This window comes from Eleginops maclovinus, chromosome 6, assembly GCF_036324505.1.
Source record: "Eleginops maclovinus isolate JMC-PN-2008 ecotype Puerto Natales chromosome 6, JC_Emac_rtc_rv5, whole genome shotgun sequence".
NCBI lineage: Eukaryota > Metazoa > Chordata > Actinopteri > Perciformes > Eleginopidae > Eleginops > Eleginops maclovinus.
Window position 1 is genome coordinate 13,761,022 of NC_086354.1, and position 19,525 is coordinate 13,780,546.

A 19,525-nucleotide genomic window follows, 5' to 3' on the forward strand; every position below is an offset into this window, starting at 1 on the left:
AGTTTGATCACATCTGGGGATTCTGACAACTGGCAAGTAGAACACTGTTCTAATTAGGTCTACTGTGCGCGAGCGCGCGCGTGTGTGTACGAGTCTTTGCAAACAGAGATAAGAAGGGAGAGAGCTGTAATGGACTAAAATAGAGAGAGGGAACAGCTGTATTGACAAATAATAATAAACTGTTGTTTTTTACGAATCAAAACAAGTCTGTATTCTAAAAAACCCATTTTAGCATTTCAAAACACTCGAAATACCAACGAATGACACATGGGTATCTCGTTTAGCCTCAAACCCATTAAGCCATTTTAGTTTTGTTTTCGGTCCTTTTCATTGGCTTATTATTGTGTGCAGGGAGTCGGTGAGTGTACTCAATACTTACGCAACAGAGAGCTTCACTCCTCAACGGGTTTGCGAGGCAAGGACGAAATTAAAGCAGGCATTTTTTGTATTCCATTTTTGTCTAATCCCACTGATTTCTGAAGGGATTACCGGACCAATCATGTTTGAGGGACCGCTGGCTCGCCTGCCTGGAGCAGTTTAGACAGTCAGTAAAGGCAGAGCACGCGGATCTGTAGAAACAACGAGGGATGGTGTTTGTTTTTTCTCGTGTTGTCTGGAGGTGAAAGTTGCCTCTCTTCTCGTTAGGTTGGCGACCGACTTGAGGATGAGCGATTCAATATCTTCACGGTTGGCGAAGGTTTTTTGAAACAATGGATGCTTTACTTACATTTGTGCGGATGCGTCAGCATTTATGGTTGCCTAACTTTTCTCGTGATGGTCAACGCTGGAATTGTGTTTAATAGGACACCACCTTTACTAAACATCCAGGTACTCTTTATGCTGTTATTTATGTAACTTAATGTAGTGTAAGTGATTATCTTTGAAGCTATTCATTTTTACATTTTTTTCTTAAATTGGCTTTTAGCAATGTGTCATTCATATGATTTACATAATATGACACGACATGTTTGTATATGTACATTTCTTCAACTTCTGATTAAATAATAATTATTGTTTCTCAATGCATAAACGTATTTAATTTAAAGAGAATAATTATTTTTCATGAAATATTGTTGATTTTGCCTGACAGCAAACATTTATAAATTGTTTATTCGAGCAGGGGCTCAGTTGCTGGCAGCAGTTGCTTATTCTCATTCTAAAGGATTATCCTGTGCACTGCAAAGTAATCAGTGGATAAGTCAACGCACTGAATCCACTTTACATATCTCCTCACCACACAGCCAGATAGAAAGTTGGTGGCAACAGAGATGGAGACTGGATGATACAGGCATGGTTTTCTCATCATGTGTACAAAAACTTCTTTATTTTATTTATAGGATCTGTCTGGGCTTTTCCGTGCATGACCGGCCAATGGAGGAAGAGAAGGTGGTCGACAATATTGAATCAAAACCCAGTTCCCCTTTACCTACCGGGATTCCCATTAATTGGGGACTCATCACTGTCCCTGAACCTGTGTTCCTACCATCATCCTTGAATCCCCAACTTCCTTCTCCTCAGAGTTCGGCTGTGCATGCACTACAGACCAAGGTGAAGACACTCACACAGAGAAGGACAAGAGGGAGAGATCGAGAGAAAGAAAGAGAAAGGTTGGACACAGATGTCTTAGTGAGCAGTCCAGCTGGTCAGATTTCATCGGAAGTATTTCTCAGACAGAGGCCCAGAGGAAAGGGTCCGATATCTCTGCCTGCCCCTTCATGGCGATCAGGCACTCTAAAGAACCTGAGCAGTAGCGATGAAGAGGAGGAGGTAGAGGTGCAAGTAAGTTTGGAAATCCACAGCCCTCCAGCTGAAGCACGAAGAGAGCAGTTGTTTCATGAGAAAGATGAAACTGAAGACGAAGGGGCAGAGAAAAATGTGGAGCAGATAAGTTTGCTGACAGGCCAGCTATGTGGGCTCGGGGAGGGCACCAGTCTAGAGAGTCTTCTGTCTGACAACTCATGCAGTAGTAAGGATGAGCCCTCCCCTTCTCCTCCTCCACCTGTGCTCTCCTCCTGTCCTACCACCACCTCTGCTACTTCAACATCTATTTCGTCCGCCACATCAACCAGACACTGGGCACCTCCCAAGGGTTTCTGGAGAGTGGCACGTCCTGAAACATTGCTTCTAAATGGTGTGACCGCTAACAACACAACCTCTACTCTGCCTTTAATCGACCACACTAAGACAGAAAAGACAGAACAAGTGGCAGAGCCTGAGAGGAAGTCCAAACCAGTGGAATCAAGCCCCAGGATCGATGTGGTGGACGACATTGAGGCTTCCTCTGAATTCAAACACTCGGACAGCATTGAGTGCTACCTGGACAGGTGTGAGCAGAAGGAGTTAGATGATGGGTACTTAGCCAAAGGATTGTGCAGTTCAGACAGCTGGGAGAGCACGTCTTCACAAAGTGGGATTCTCTCTGCTGATGAGATATCGAAGGTGAAGCAGAGAGCATATGTAAAGTTAAGGGACAGACAACAAAACTACAGGGAGGACAGAGAGCAGAGCGACGGAGAAAGTGTAGACTGTTATGGAGACACAGCATGCAGAGTGGATTGTAAAGGTAGGTGTCATGAGGAAAAAAGGTGCATGTAATAAATGTCAAATAAATCACTTTTGTGAATAATTAAAACTGACTCATTGATCTGAGGAGGTTTTATTTTCAGAGTATTAATGGAAGGATTGATAACATTAAAAGTGTCATTAAACTTTTAGTTTTCATTACAATACATAATATTATGTTGTGTTAGGTATAAAAACAAGCAAAACAATGATCAACAATGGTTATGTGAAGACAGTTTATTTTTTTTATTTATTTTTGCTCAAAATACTTACCAACTAAAAAATTCAATTCAATTCAGCGTTCCGTATACAAGCCTGTGTCTGTCTAGCTATAATGTTGTTTTGAAATGCAGTATGTAGCCTGGCTGATTCCAAGCGTTGAACAGATGTCAGATGTGCAGATGTGCATAAGCGTGTTGCTATTATTAGCAGTAAGAGCCGTGGGGGAAGTGTCCCAGCTTTTGTATCGCAATCTGTATGGTAATGGGTGTCTTTGTAGTCTTGTAAGATGACATATTATATATATTGTTTTATATTTGTGTCTGTAAATGTATGTTGTATATATACAACATACATTTACAGACACAAATATAAATATATAGGAATATAATTATATGTCATTGGACATATATTTTTGAATTATTATTTTTTTCACTTTGGATTTGAGTTCACGTCAACCACCCATATGTATCTCAGCTTGTCAATACCACAACAGTCAGTGCAATCCATGAGGTAAATCCAGGATGATCAGTTGTTCTTCCCCTCTTGTCTCTGGGAAATCGGCCCTCAGTTTCAGTCGTTGTGTAACCTCTTATTATGAGACTATCATTGAATCTAATGGTATGACGGTTTATGAAAATGCACATGATACAAAGATCCAATTGGTTTAATACCCACATGACCCTGTTGGTCACATTATGAATGATGGCTCTCTTGACAGTATGCTTCCATAAATCTCCCACAATATGAGACACTAAATAAGAATATATAATAACATAAGGCTATTTTTTAAATAAGATCTATTATATAAATGTCGAGGTAATCTAAAACTGAAAATAATGGGAATTCAATATTTGAATACTTATAAAGCCTTTTTTATCAATATTTTATTAATTTCATTTTGCTGTGATGTGTATTATTCTACATTTGTTCTGCCAGTTGCAGGTGCCCATGGGGGGTTGGACAGCTCAGACTCAGCCATTTTTGCACAGACACTTGAACCCTATCTGAGGTGAGCAGTGCAAAGCTTCTTTATGTGCTTGGCAGGCATAGTGACTCACAACTCCTATGGACCATATACTGTATATCCTTTCCTCATAAATTCAGTTTTTACAGCTCAACTTGAGGGAATTTAGAGTCCACTTTTTCTTGGATTGAAGCAGCTAGTGTCAAACTAAAATGTAATAAATCATATAGAATATATTCATGAAGAAATGTCCAAGGAGTGTGAGGTATTTGGCAAACCTTGATCAAACATGTTTGTGCAACTGAGCAATAAAAACAATTTGTTAAGAGGTTGAATAGTTCATCTGATCCACCCTTTTCAGTTGATCCTCCTGCCATTATTATAGATTATAGATCATTCTGGTCACTATCATAATAAACTGCAGAATAAAACGGCTTCACATGAGACAAAACAGAAAGCTGCTGATTATATTGTTTTTGTGTTGGTATAAAAAAAATTACATGACAAACTGTAATCTATTGTAACTGAATGTTTCCTCCTCTTGACACACAAGAAACAATGAATCACACTCAGTCCATTACAGGATAATCCACATGGCTGATGTATCCTGCTATCTTTATCACAAGGCCAGGGGATAAAGACAAGCAGGGCGATGAATCACAATGCAGAGCAGCTTAGCCGCTGGGCATAAGGATAGATGTTAGGATGACGTTTCTCTTTGCTGCTCACCACCAGTGCCACGCCCCTGACTATCTATTTGATATTACATAAAACAGCTTAGGAAGACGCAGCTTGATTCACTCAATGTTCAGTCAATCTGCAGGATGTATAATGTTGCTGGATTCGACACCGCATACTGTACAATCAGCTTTGCACAATTAAACTTAATCAAATATATATTTTCACTCAAACAGATGCTCATAATTTCATCAATCACTTTTATTCTATCCTTTCCCTTGCTGTTTTCATCACCCTGAATGATGGAGTGCTTTACTAATTTGCATCTTTGTCATGATTGCCAGGTCACTTCTTGCCATCAGTGATGAACTCCCACTGAGCCCAAGACATGAGCAAGCCAAGCTTCTTCTGGAGCGAGCCCGACTCAAGGCTCGCTCAAATCACATTAAAGATGATCTCCCCTGCAGACGCTCCCATTCTGATCAGAGATCCACCATGTAAGTTGGGTTCATCTACTTACGTGGGCTATGACCTCTTTGGCATCTTTACAACTTTGTGTTTGTACAGTTTTGCGTGCACGGTTATGAATCACTGTAGTTATAACAAGTTTCATTTGCTGAAGTGAGTTTGGTGTATCTGTTAATCCTCAGTTTCCCATCCTTATGTCACCCCTATCTTCCCCTCTGCTTTTTCCCATCTTCTCTTGAAGCTTTGACATACATAGAGCTGAGATGTTGAGAAAATGTTTGTTGTTGTTCTGTTCGTGTAACATTGAACACGTCACACAATTTTGTTTCTTTTAAAATCTGTTGTATTAGCAAGAAGCATTCTCTTAGCTCAGAATAAGGAAGATTTACATTGGACCTTACATTGCAGCCAGTATCCCATACCTACCTGCAGCCACTATGTACGGTAATTCTCATTGTTAGGTCATTTGTCTATTTAATCTTCAAAAATATCTCAATTTGAAAAGGTTTTCCATCTACCTGCTCTATTCATGAGAGATAGCTGAAATTCAGTTTCACTTTCATGTTCATTTTAGCTTCAGAGATCCTATATCACAAATACATTTAAAACAACTGTTACTCTCTTATAGGCAAACATGTGTTCTTTTGCAGAAAGAAGCAGCAAGTTGAGTCTCCCATTCCAGTGCCAGAGCAGAAAGCTGTTCAAACCAAAGAAGATGCAGCTCAAACTGTATCTGATACCCTCCTCATCCCCAGCCAAAGAGACACTTCCCCAGGTGACCAAGGAGCTCGATCCAGACGTTACGGTTGTTCCCCCACACGGGTGCGCTTCGAAGATGAATCAGAGAAAGAAGCAGAGTGTCGGTACCTAGATAGAGTGAAACAGCGCAGCAGGCCAGGGGGGCCAAAATCCAAGAAAAAAGTAAATAACACGGAGCCTAGCAGTAGTGGATCAGAGAGGAACAAAAGCCATAGAAGTGTCTCCATGCCTCCTTTACAGAAGAAAGAAGTTGCCGGTGTCAGTGGCGAACCCACAACAGTGATTAAAGAGATAATAGTGCTGGTGAAGAAATGTGAGGCATGTGGCTCTGTAGTCAGGGAGCCTCAGCCAATGTCATCACAGTCAGATCCAAAGAACCCTGAGCCACCGCAGCCTGAGGACACACGGGAAAAAGCTGCTACTCGCTCTGTGCCTCATAACAAGCCAGAAGCAAGTACTCGTCCTAAAGCTCCTCTAACTGTCACTTTTGCTGGAGCTTATGTGCTGGGGGAAAACAAAGAGAGCAGCACGGGGTGGAAACCATCAGGTTTCGGGAAACTTAGGAGAAGGAGCAGGAAAGGAGAAAGTCGGCTGGAGTCTGGCAATGGCCCTTACGGTCCATCTTGGGCTCAGCGGCGTAACTCAAATCCCAGGAACAGGCTCAATGTTAGCAGAGCTGTTTCTTTTTCCCCTGATAGTCCCATCGCTCTGGAGCCCCGTTTGCCTGAGGCATCTGGACTCAGAGAATCTCCTCCCCCAACGCTGCCTATAAAGTCGGCCCTGAAGTCCAGTTCAAGGAATCGCAATGCTGCAGGACAGTCCACTGTGCAGTTCCAGATAACCTCAAATCTGGGAGGTGAGGGAGGATCACAGGATTCTGAACTCCTGGACTCTCCAGAGGCAAGAGGACAGCCTGCAGTGGCTTTAACCCAAGGGAGCCCTGCAACAAGCAACCCAGTGCCCTGTATCAGACCCTCCACCCTGAGGTACTCCGCAGCCCTGCCAGCTGTTGAACTCTGGGATGCCACTCCAGATGGAGGTAAGTGGTCCTTGGGGATGAGCACTGCAGATAGATTTCAGCTCCTATGGAAGGTCTCGTACACTTGATTTTCTGCCCATTACATGTCCAATTATATTGCTTTTTTTAATGGGAGGATTTACTATTCTAGAAATAAGAACTATATAGCAACATTTTTTGATTTCTTTATGAAGTATGAGCAAAATGTACTTAAATATGTAAAAAATAATAACAATTAGGTTAAATATATTATTTCATTAGATTATTAATCGTGATTACATATGTTTATAATATATAAATATATATTTCACATGATCTTTAAGTAACACATAAATAAGTAACTAATACATTGCAATTGTATCTACATTTTCAAAGTAAAGTTATCAAATGAGTTTAGTGGAATACAAATGACAATATTTGCCTCTGAAAAGTAGGCTATAATACTAGTTGAAATATAAAGTAGCAGGAAGTACCTCAAAATTGTACTTAAGTAACTTTCTTAGGAAGATGCTCTTATTCACTGTCCAACACTGACAATGCAATAGAGTGGAAAAAAATGACTACAAAATAATACAGGAAAATGATTGTTTGGCATCCACTAAGTAAAATTGATCTTCCCTCAGGTGACCCTGGTTCTGGGTCTGAGTGTCGTCCCGCTCTGCGCGGCCTGGCTATGTCTCGGGCTGAGGACCTCAGAGCCGAGCTGTTGAGAGCAGAACATTTGAAAGCTGAGGCCATATGGGAGGAAAACTCTGACGGTTCCAGGTAAGCCAAAGTAACAGCGCTCTTTAAAGCTTAGATAATAAATCCCCCCCCCATGCTGTTCCCAAAATGCATTTAGCATGCCAGGCTGGTAGCAGTTAGGAGATTAAAACCCTGACCTACAGTCCACAGGATGTTGTTATTAAAATGATTCTGTGAACATCAAGACTATACTGCCCTCTTCTGGTAATGAAGACCTGTACTTGTTAATGCCATTCAGAGCTGAATAATAAAACAAAGAGCAAAAATCTTTATCCCTGGCTTGTTATGTTGGTGATGTCTTTGTGTCTTAATTAAACTATTTTGTGTCTATATTACACTCTTAAAAATTGATCTTTCCGTCTGTCCTTTTACAGAAAGATGGATGGACGACCGAAGCTCTTCCTACGTCGCTTCTTCTCCTCCATTGGTCTGAATAGTGTTGGTAGGCTGGTGAAAGGAGGCCGCTCCAGCAGCATGGAACAGCTCAGTTTACCCTCGGCCTCCCGGATGGTCAGCTCAGCTTCCCCAAGCCCCACGCGTAGACCACAGCCCGCCATCCGCATGCAGAGGACACCCTCCCTGCAAACACTGAACACGGTGAGTAGAACATTTTTTCATTTTGGTTCAAGACTGTTGTGTTGCTCTGCCATAGTCCTTAGTTTTGTTTCATCAAATCGAGTAGATGATTTTCCCAAAAAGGAAGCTGCAGGCAGAAAACACATTTCTAGTTCTGCTTTAAAGTACATTTCACTGCTTATTTGGCACATTGGACCAACTAATGCTTTGATGTATTACCTATCTGTCTGATACTGGGAGCAGAGATAATGAATTCCAGGTTGTCCATGTTTCCTACTTTCTGTGGCAGCCATCATTGTTGTCCTCCTGGCAGCTGTAAGATTACATTAAAAAAATTGTAAACAACTTTCTGTACCATCCCATAATAGAACGTATTGTTTGTGGTGTCAATCACACATTGTTAGATTTATAGGTGTTTTAGAGCCAAAAAGTTGCACTTCCAAAAGCCGATCCAGAGACATTTTGCCAATATGAAAAACATCAACAACATTGTTTGTTACAGTGCCATTTATTTTCCACTAGGTGCTGCCACTGGCCCAACTGCGCAAAGCCTCCTCAGTGCAGAGTTTGGAGAGAAGAACAGAACGTTCAACAATACTGGGAGAGGTGCGGATACCGTATGGCCTGGCACCCAGGTGAGTGTAAAAAAAAACACATTCTACATTGTTTACTTTATTAGTTTTCTGTGACTAAAGCTGAATGTTTGCTGTTACAGCCCTGATAGTCCTCAGATCGAGTTTCATAGGGCCCTGAGTGCTGAAGATGTACTTGCCTCCAGAATTGTGCGTCCTGTGGGCCGGGTCACCCAGGCTTTCCCTGATGGGACTCTCCTTCTGGAGCTGGTCAGACCCCCAAATGGTCCCTTTGGTTTTGTCATCTCAAGGGGCAAAGGTCGACCCAACACAGGTAACTTTTTAAATCAACATTGTATTTGTACTTTCTTAAATGTAGTGTTGTGATTTTACTCTTATTATTTTATTATATTCAGGCTATTCTTTATCATTAAAGCTTTCTTAAGCTGTCTATCTTGCATATGTCATTGTTCAGATATATATGGGCCTTTTGCTTTACTGTTAAATTGTAAAATTGGTAATCATCATGATTATATTCAACATATTCCGATACAAATGCTCTTAATCGTAGTAAAGCTGTTTTAATGTTGACAATGTTGTTGTTTTTTATCGTTCACTAAAAACAAAGGTATCATCTGGATCCCTTTTTTGCTTGCACCTGTTTTCCCCTTCTCTACTACCTCCTCTATTTTCATTATATCCAAACAATCTTTTACCTTCATTTCATGTGTCTTCTTTCTCTCTGTTCACCTCTTATTGCTTGCTTTCCAGGTGTGTATGTAGAGAAAGTGGGTGACGGTGGTGTTGAAGGTCCTTACACAGGTCTCCTTGGCATCGGGGATGAAATTCTTCAGGTAAATGGAGAGGCAGTAGCTGGACTCAGTCTGGACCATGTGACACGGCTCATGACCCGGGAAAGTATCGCTTCTCTTCGGATCATGCCGGCCCGACGCAACCAGCGCTGACTGGGAGAAAAGCATGGCAAAGAGCCATTTCTCCTGCAGCTATGGATTTTAATTCACCGCTGCAAACACTGACCATTGACTGTAACCTGTTAATAGAGTTTTCTTCAGTGCAGTTTGATGTGTGAAAATGTTACATGAGATTACAGGGTTGCATGTTCATTAGAATATGACACTGCAAGGGACTCGGATGGCAATGACAAATCAAAAACATAACCAAAGGACAAATCAAAAAGTATGTAAATGAAGTAGTATGTAGATCTGCACTAGGTAAACTGGATTCCAGAGTTTATATTGTGATACTAATAAAAAACCAACACTATAATATGATTCAACTTCAGGACAACTGTTTTTATTTATTTATGGTCGGACATAGTTGAACCTTCACTTTTTTTATGTTCAAATTGTGATTTATTTTGACAGCCTAAATGCTAAATGAGTGTAGAAAATATTGTGTATAAAATATTTTGCCACATTTAAATGTTTACTATTAATCTTAATGATTATTCCATATCATTGACTTGTGGAATGATGTACCACAATATAATTGTGGCTCCTGAGACATTTAAACATAATAACTATTAATTCAATTAATAAATAAATAAAAACGTGTATATTAAGAATGTGGTTTATGAATTATAACACAATTTATTTATTTTATTTTTATCAAAATTTTAAAACAGAGTCAATTAAATCAATAAGGTTCAGCCTATTGATTTGCAAATGTAGGATCATCAATTAGAACCCAAAGTAGCGCAGATTGCTTCCTAACATCAAACATCTTGGCACAATTGAGGTTAAAAAAACGTTTAAATGGCTGAATCGTTAAGCTCAGGATGCCGGATGATGGTCGTGACTGTTTCAACAGGTCTGTTTAAAAGGTCCTTCCTAATAAGGCTCTGTTATTTTTAAACGTAAGACTTAAAAACGTGTAACATGAGACTGTGTGATTAGGATTTCTGAAGTCGATATTTAGCCATGTCACAAGTTTATTTGACCAAATGTATGCGATTATTTAAATTCAAACACGTATTTGACAAAACGTGAAAATCCGTTATTAGGATGTACCTGCTACCATTTTCGCTGTTCTGAATGTGCTCTGATAGCGTGCTGCGCTTTTATCTGATGCGTCCAGGGGCCGATACGCTTTATCTCCCCCAGCCATGAGTCCCATGGGCCCTGAGGGAACCGCCGTCCAAGGCCCCCAACACAAGCAATGACAGCACTTTTATTTATTTACTTAGTTATTTATTTATACATTTGTTGATTTGTTAATTGATGAAGAATCGTTTCCTTTTTGATTAAGGCATCGTTATCGTAATTACATCCTCGTCATTTGGTATCAATAGCACATCCTGCCTCAGGGCGAAGGAAATTAATATGGATTATACTCTTTTCCGGATAAAATAAAATAACAAAAAAGATACGACCCTCTGCTATCGTTAGTCATCTCTTTGCAGGATAAATTGGCTTAGCAAAAAACCCTTTGTTAAAATTAAAAATAGTTCAACAGCTTAACCTGAGCTTTTGTTTCTTTCATCCAAAAATTAAAACACCTCCACTAAAGCTCAAGCTACAGTATCTTACCCCACGTTGTTACAGGCCGTTGCGCTGTGCCTGTTTGCTTTTTTTTATGCTTTTCCCTCCACAAGCCTATATAGCCCACGACAGCCAAATAATAATGAATCATTTCATAAATAATGGGTTTAGGGGCTTATCGGGAATGAAGAGGCCGCTGCCGTGCGCTTATCTCACTCGGCCACATTGCGGCCTGTGTTCCGCTCCCCATACTGAGGGAGCGCGCTGGATGCGGCGAGGAATAACTCAGCCACACACACACACACACACACACACACACACACACACACACACACACACACACACACACACACACACACACACACACACACACACACACACACACACACACACACACATACTGCTCCACAACTGGAAGAAAAAAAAGAAAAACCTCAGACATGGATGACCCACTCACAAAATGGCTCCACTTACACAGTAACATCAACAACACGGCTAGAACGGTAAGTGCAAAAAATACACCTCTGATTCAAACCAAGTTATTCGTCGTTCCCGAAGGATATAATTGGATTGTTATCTTCTGAATTTATTGATGTTATGGTTGGAATATTTAGCCTAAATGTTCTGCTATTGTCCGATTGTATGTTGGAGACTGTACGGGATGTAGGCTAATAACGGATGCGAGGCCCATTGGAGAATTCCCAGAAATAAAAAGTGCGCTTTTTATGGAGGTCTGCTGTTCGTTTCCAGTGACATTTCCCACATCTTTATCTTTTTAACTAGCTATTAAAACAATTTACACTATTGTGTAGTGTATTCAATTTGACACTCTTTTGATGTTCGGCTTTACAACAACAACAGCATCGTGGCCTACGCTGATATAAAATAAAATAAACGACCACCTTCTCTGACATGTGTAGCGATAAGAAAACGATCGGATTCGAGTATTTTTGAAGGTTAACTGTGAATTGGTGAAGACCAAAAAGGTGGGATGTTATACCGACGAGGAATGGACACCGAGCTCTCTCCGTGGTCCTGGCATGCAATATCTGTCATTAAGACGATCATTTCACCTTAAAATAAACAGCAAACTTAATTCACTTTTCAATTTATTAGACTGTATGCAGGGCTGACTTCTCGTTTTAAATACATTCGGGTATTAGCTTAACTCAACGAGTACCGCAAATATCAAATTGATGATTGAAAAAAATCATACGGGCTCCACATTTATGTTTGAATGGCGCAAATTCATAATGAGTCTATAAGGAATATATCACATCCCAACCGGTTTAAATTAAAGAAAATCTCTAAAATCTTCAGAAGCTCACGAATAATATAATCCTCGAGAATTGAGTCGTGTGTAACATTATTTATTTTATTTATTTGTGGCAAAAAAAAGAGTCTACATTCGGCATTTACTTTATTTATTATTATTTAAATCTTTTAAAGGTGTTAAACATAATGTGGTAATAAAGACAAATTATCAGTCTAGCCAACAAGCAGTTTACAGAGTAGACCTTTTTATCTTCTTTCTTAATTGTTTTGTTAGTAATGTAAAGACTGCAATTGTCATGATGATGATAGTAAAAATCATTCAAATAAACGCCAATAATAAAAAATAAAAATAAATGAATTCTTCTATGGTTTTATGCAAAGTAAAAGCCTGGTTTGGTATATTAAGTCTGCCACATTGTGTTTTGATCAATAACTTAATGGAGAAAAAAAATCTTATTTAGGACGTAGTGGATTCGAACGAGTGGTGACGGTATAAAAATGATGGAAAAACGGCTGCCGGAGCTTCGTCCTGGAAGTCCTGATGCAGAGTCCGGTCCTGGAAAGCGGGAGGACTCCTCCGTCATCTCCAGAATAAACGGATTCAAGGAGGAAGAGGAGCCGAGGAGGGAGGAGGGGGAGAAAGAGAGGGGAGGGAACCTGAAGGGTGCTGAAGAGACGGATGACGTTCCTCTGCAGAACTCGAGCAACGGGAACAGCATCAGCATCATCATCAACGGCGTTGCCAAGGAAACTGCCTCTCACAACGCCCTTGACCTGAAAAGGGAAGTACCGGTGATCGAGCTCTCCAGGAGGGACGCTATAAAAGCGCTGGAGCAGAGGACTGAGAGCCATTTGGTGCCGATCACGGAACTTCGCAGACCTCCACCGCTGCCGCTGCCGCAACGAGACGACGCTCGAATGGTCCAACTGAGCCCAAACGCGTTTCCTGTCCCGGCCCGGGCGATGCTCTACAACCTGGCGCAGCCTCTCGCCGCCATCAACAGGTAAAGGTGGAGACAGAAAATGAAAAATCATTTAGTTTCATGAATGCACGTTTCAATTTGATCCTTGTAAGGGCACCATGACTGTTAGGCCTAGATGCAGCCCTATTATGGCCCTGCAGGAATAGGCTAATAATGTGTGAAAATATGCTTAGTGTAAACATTATATTGACCATTTTTAGTATGTATCATTAACGACAGAAAGAATAGTCCCATACATTGATGTGTGTCGTGTGTGTTTCTGAGAGTGCATGTGTGTGCTTCTGGTGCAAGGAGTGGGGGTTGTTGAGGATTAAATGCAATAAAGAATATCATGTAAATTCATGTTTTTTTCATATACATGTGGACCTTTTGTCTGCTTTCTGTTGTTGTAGTCTTGGAGGGGAGACGGAGCAGTACAGCATGTACCCCAGCAACAGGGTAAAGCGTCGCCAGGCACCCTATGAGGTTGAACTCGACGAGGGTAGGCGCATTTTATATCTTTATAAGTATGGTAAGATGGACTTTGCTGTGTCCTCCTTCTGCCAATATAGTCTCCTATATATCCCTTTCTCATCTCCATTGTCATTCATCCACTGACATTGATCTATACTGAAACTAATCAGAGTGTTGCAGAAGATGCCTGGCAATAAATAAGTGTTTAACCAGGAGAAATAAATACACCATAATTCATGGCATAAATGAATGCCGCTAATCTTAATGTCCAATACATGTACTTGCATGCCATTAAAATAAGCTATTTTCAGGCAGATTTAGAGTTTATTTATTTGAAACATCCTTTCCATCGCTGCCCACTCACTGCCACATACAGGGGTGGAGGATGGGGGTGCTGCTGCCTCCATGCCAAGGTTTTACTGCAGAGTGGGCTGAAGGATTAAGATAGACTGGGTGTGTTCCAAGGGTGACAAAAGCCTGAAAGACACCATTGTAGAGGGCGGGAGGATGTGACTACCTGTAATTATGTATTTTTATTATACAAAAATAAGTTAAAGTATACATCGAAATTGAATATGGAGGACAAAGTCTACACAACCCACTTTACTGGAGTCTGGAACACAAAGCCAAACATTTCTATTGTATCGCATATGGCACATGGCATAGTGTACCTTGTTTTGCAAAGATATAGCTACTTTCCACAATTTGGACAATTTTGTAGCTTATTTTTTAGGGACTTTTTATTATATTTGTATACAAACCATTTTTTTCAGAACACGTACATGCATCTGATTGCCCGCGACTTCTTCTTCCATTATTATTACTGCACTTGTATTGCTATAGCCTTTAACAAACAGCATCATGTTTTTAGCTCACTTAATTATATTTATGATATTTTATCAATGCCTTTCTTTTCCTCTCTTTTTTTTAACTCTCTGTCTGTCTCTTTTTCCAATGCATTCTCTGATAGCTGGCCAGCCAAAGATTGTACGTCGTATCTTCACTAACAGCCGTGAACGTTGGCGGCAGCAGAACGTAAATGGGGCATTCGCAGAGCTTCGCAAACTCATCCCAACTCACCCGCCAGACAAGAAGCTGAGCAAGAATGAGATCCTGCGGCTTGCTATGAAGTACATCAGCTTCCTCTCCAACCTCCTGGAGGACCAAGACGGAGGGAGAAATGTTGGCAGCACAACTGATGGGGAAACCGGGCTGCTGGTCGGGACACACGAAGGGGGACCTCAGGGTGTTCCACATCAGGACACAGTGGTGAGCTTGGCAAGGGACGATCTTCTGGAGACAATGTCACCAGGCTCTAGCTGTGGAAGTCTGCCTGATGGTGATGCTGAGGGCAGTCCTGAGAGCTTTATGGATGACCAGGACTCACCTCCAGCTCCAAGGACTCTAACGGCTTCACGTGGGCCTGCGCTGCACCTAGCTGCTAGAGATCTGAGGCGCAATGGCCGCCCTTCAGATGGCTCTAGTCGCCGATGATGCTTATCCCAAAATACCACAGATACAACACCTGAGACTGAAATAACAAGGACTAAGAGAGGTGCATATCCTCAGGACCCGATAGCTTTGAGGCAACAGTGTAGGAAAGAAAATCAAGGGCCACGTAGTGAGATAGTGGAATACGTCCTGTCTCAATACTACCCGAGGCAGCATTGACGAATAGCTAGTTTTGATTGATGACCGGTTGAATTTGATAAAAGAAAGACTTGTAAATTCTGCATGTCTCATGTCTTCAACTGACTTGCGGGTAATGACTCTGTGTTTTCAAACTCCAATAAAGCATATTCTAAAGTAAAACAAAAAGCAAAAAAAGAACAAACAAAGAAACACAACTAAAGATTAGCTAAGAAAACAATTAGCAAATATATTTTATGTGCTATACTGAAGTTTGGAACAATGCTTCATGAATGATACTTTCCATTACAATATGGTGTGGCCAGAATAGATCTGATGTGCTTGCAGAATAGCTCTAAAACATCAATGAATAATCCTCATTCATGCCCAACAAATTGAATGTGTTGGAATAAAGCAGAAAAGCAAGTTGGTCTCAGTTTTAGGCAGTAAATGGCAGACTGGTCTCTATTGTACCCATGCAGTAACGTATGCATTGTAAATAGCATTATATTTCCACTGCACGATATAACAGCGTTGAGTGGAGGTTCAATTCATGTGGTTTAAGATGTACCGTAGTGTGTTTGTCAATGGGTTTACTAGCAAAATTGTCTTTTGGGAGACATGAAGTGGGGAAAGAGGAGAGAAACTCAAAATGTAAAGCAAGCAACTGATCGTAGTACATCAAATGTGGTACCCTTTATTTCTGTTACACTATGGTGTGGATAAAATTACACCAAATACGGCGACAGACAGTTAAACATTTTCACTGCCGGGATGAATATATCTATTTGAATTTGCGGAGGTACAAGACATGCAGTGTTTCTTAAAGTGTACAAAATATGAGTCCTATAATATCATGAAATGACTCATGCAGTCCTTTTGATATGAATGTTTCAGTGTTTTTTTTTTTTTAACTGTTATGCAGTTGTAGTTTAGTAAGGTACACAAACAAATCCCTTCATTGCCGCATTTCACATAAAGTCACATGCAGAGACGCACACAATCACACACACATATACACGCATGCACGCACACACACCAAACACAGTGTTAATAACATAACAACACCAGCAGTTTTTTGATTAATACTGTTAGGTATTACTCACTGTTGTTGGTTATTCTGCTTTTTCAGCAGGACTATAGTAGCCTATATTGGTACCTTTGGTAACTATGGTATTTTATGAATTGCAGTAAAGGGATATTGTATGTTTGGTTATGACATATTTGTTGTATAATAGCTGTATCTATAAATATATCCAATGTTAAATTGATGAATTTTATATAAAACCCCTCAATAAAACATGCAGAGGAGCCTGCACAAAGCATTGTATTTGATGTCACTTGAGCATGTTGTGGGTCTTATTAATTAAATCCAGTTCAATTCAATTTTATTCAAGTCATCTTAGTTTAATTCATTTTAAGTTCAGTTTAATTCTATTAAGTAAAGTTTTATTCAATTCAATTTCTTCATTGTACAAATAACTGAAGATATGGGGCCTGTTTTTACTATTTATACCATTTACACATTACTGAGATTGCATTACTTAATTGACAAATTCCTAAAGGGCATCATTGGCATTACATACCTTGTAGCTGTTTCACATCTTTAGAGAGTGCATAGTTAAACCACAACCTCCTCTCTAAACTCCCCCAATGGAGGCTGGAATCCTCACTTCCTCTCAACAAGTGACAACTTCCTGCTGAGGTTAACGTGGCTCCGTGACCTGCAGGATATCCTGCCATTGTGAAAGTGGTTTTGACAGCCTAGGCTGCACTCGTATGCACACTGTTGTGTCTGTGCACATTGTGAAACAGCTACACTGGTCGAGACTCACATTCCCTGAAAGTTTTTCACTTACGAAATCGAGAAAGTTATGTTCATCAACTTGCAGTCATTAAAAAAGGAATTAATTTTTGTAGCTCTGCCACATAATTTCTACTTTTCTAAAGTGTACTTCCCTAAATTCCATAACTCCACACATCAGACTTTGCTACCACCACACCAGCTTCAGCTCCTAGACATTTCTAAGACACTAAATTTGCTTCCAGAGACCATCAGAGACATCCAGGTGGTTGGGGACCCCTCCTGCGCTCTGCTCAGGCACTGCCGGGACTCCTCTGAGGGGCCCTCTGGGTTAATGCCTGCCAAACGTTTACCTGCTTCAGTGTTCCTGACTCTCCAGAAACACACAGGCTCACAAAAAAGAGAGGAATACAGGGAGTGTAAATGAGGGATTGAAAGCAAGGGGATGAGAGGAGGCTTGTGTGTGTGTATGTGTGTATGTTTGTGCGAGAAGGTATCGCAAGTGTCTATGTGCTTGCTCCACATAGATCTGTGTGTATGTTTGTGCGTGTGTGTGTGTGAGGAAGAGGGAGCAGGCGTGTGTGTTTATCAGCTCAGTGCAGATGGGTGGCAGAGTGGCTCTTGCAGCCAAATGATTCAGTATGCTAATGAGTTGTTATCTGTGGTGCTGCAGGAACAATATACTGTCTTTCTCACAGTGGGAATCCAGCCTGCTGGGAGCAGATTACACTGCACACACCGCCAAGGTAGTTATTTATATTTTCACACAGAGTAGTAGAAAAATACATAAATGCACACACACACACACAAACACACACACACACACACACACACACACACACACACACACACACACACACACACACACACACACACACACACACTCATAAACAGATAGGCCTATAAACAAACAAGTAAAATAACAATTTAACGCACCGCACACACACACACACACACACACACGCAAACACACACACACACACACACACACACACACACACACACACACACACCCTCAGACATGCACGCACACAAACACATACATGCACACACACAAACACATACACAAACACTATCAACAACGTCATACATTTGGTGGAAATTTGAGGAAAATGTATGTCCTTCACCAATATAGAGATGCCATTCTAGCATTTCCTTTTAACAAGTTTGAATGTTATGTTTCTGTTCCGTAGCCTTCATAAAATATGACATATTTTCCCCCTGGAAGTAATGGCTTTCACTTCAAGTTTATATCCTTCTTAGTGATTCCCAATGTTGAAACCAGTTTTTAATGCAAAAGCAGTCCAAAATGACAAGTTATTACAAAATTCCCATGTTTGATAATGTTCATAATCTTTTTGTGGATATTTTTTTTAAACTATACTCAAATCCAACACTAACACTTTGTAATGGGAGGAGTATCACTGTCTTTCTATCTATACCTTTTTAAAATACACAAATGAACAAAATACAGGCTATTTTTGATGATATATATTTGATTTAACTAAGAATATTCATCCTCACTTTTATTATGTTACAATATTCCTTGTTACAGTAAATCTGATACTGGAAACAATATTGGCTAAGTGTACCCTTAGTCTCCAATCAAATTGGAGTCATAGGTAGATTAATATAAAAAGAAAAATGAGACATGCATATCTGCTTACGATTCTATATTGTATTTGTATTTCTTTTAATGAATATGATACCGATGTAGGACCAGATTATTGTTGTATGGCACAGTCAATGTGTAAGAGCGATGAAGAAGATACTTAGTGAACATATAATTGATTTTGGCAGAAGAATAACTTAAATGAACATCAAAAGTCTTAATCAAATATTATGACAGTGACATATCCATACAAATATGGCAAATACATTTTAGATATAAATGTAGAGCTGAACTACAAAGGTAGATTTATTCATTCTTTTGGATATATATTTTTATCTAATCTGCTCAAAATAATATATTCAACATGAACAATTTGTATCTAATAAGGATAAACCATAAGGTATAGATTTGTGGTGATAAAAAAGTTTTGTTTTAATACTGAATTCTTCTAACTATTTAGACTTAGATGTGTGAAAATGTAACAATTAAACAATACACAATTAAATATATATTTTTGACCTAGGTAATGCAGTGTCCCTACTGTCTTTTTAACATATACATCACAACACATAAGTGTCTCAGCTACCTCCCAGAGAAATAAACCACGAAATGCAATGTATCTCCCAGATGGATTGCTGTTGTTGAGAGGAAAAGGAGCCGTGATCATTTTTAATCTGGAGATAGGTCCTGACTGTCTAATGAGAT

The 19,525-nt window shown here is 40.1% G+C and overlaps 2 protein-coding genes across 4 annotated transcripts; both read left to right on the forward strand.

Annotated features, from left to right (window-relative positions):
• The first annotated feature begins 168 nt into the window (after nt 1-168).
• si:ch211-13f8.1 (uncharacterized) lies at nt 169-9,860 on the forward strand. 3 transcript variants are annotated; one of them, XM_063884915.1, is made up of 10 exons: nt 169-828; nt 1,338-2,563; nt 3,727-3,793; nt 4,771-4,923; nt 5,545-6,692; nt 7,295-7,436; nt 7,790-8,012; nt 8,514-8,626; nt 8,707-8,897; nt 9,335-9,860. In XM_063884915.1, the coding sequence occupies exons 2-10, from the start codon at nt 1,372-1,374 to the stop codon at nt 9,526-9,528; spliced, it is 3,423 nt and encodes a 1,140-aa protein (XP_063740985.1). In that variant the 5' UTR covers nt 169-828; nt 1,338-1,371; the 3' UTR covers nt 9,529-9,860. The 3 variants fall into 3 exon arrangements, with proteins under 3 accessions (XP_063740985.1, XP_063740984.1, XP_063740986.1); XM_063884914.1 differs by having other exon boundaries at nt 170-828; nt 3,721-3,793; XM_063884916.1 differs by lacking the exon at nt 169-828 and having other exon boundaries at nt 2,049-2,324; nt 3,721-3,793.
• A 1,515-nt stretch (nt 9,861-11,375) lies between these two features.
• tal1 (T-cell acute lymphocytic leukemia 1) lies at nt 11,376-16,732 on the forward strand. Its single transcript, XM_063884924.1, has 4 exons — nt 11,376-11,567; nt 12,801-13,343; nt 13,715-13,803; nt 14,746-16,732. Exons 2-4 carry the CDS (start codon nt 12,838-12,840, stop codon nt 15,267-15,269), a joined length of 1,119 nt encoding a protein of 372 aa, XP_063740994.1. The 5' UTR covers nt 11,376-11,567; nt 12,801-12,837; the 3' UTR covers nt 15,270-16,732.
• Nucleotides 16,733-19,525: the final 2,793 nt, after the last annotated feature.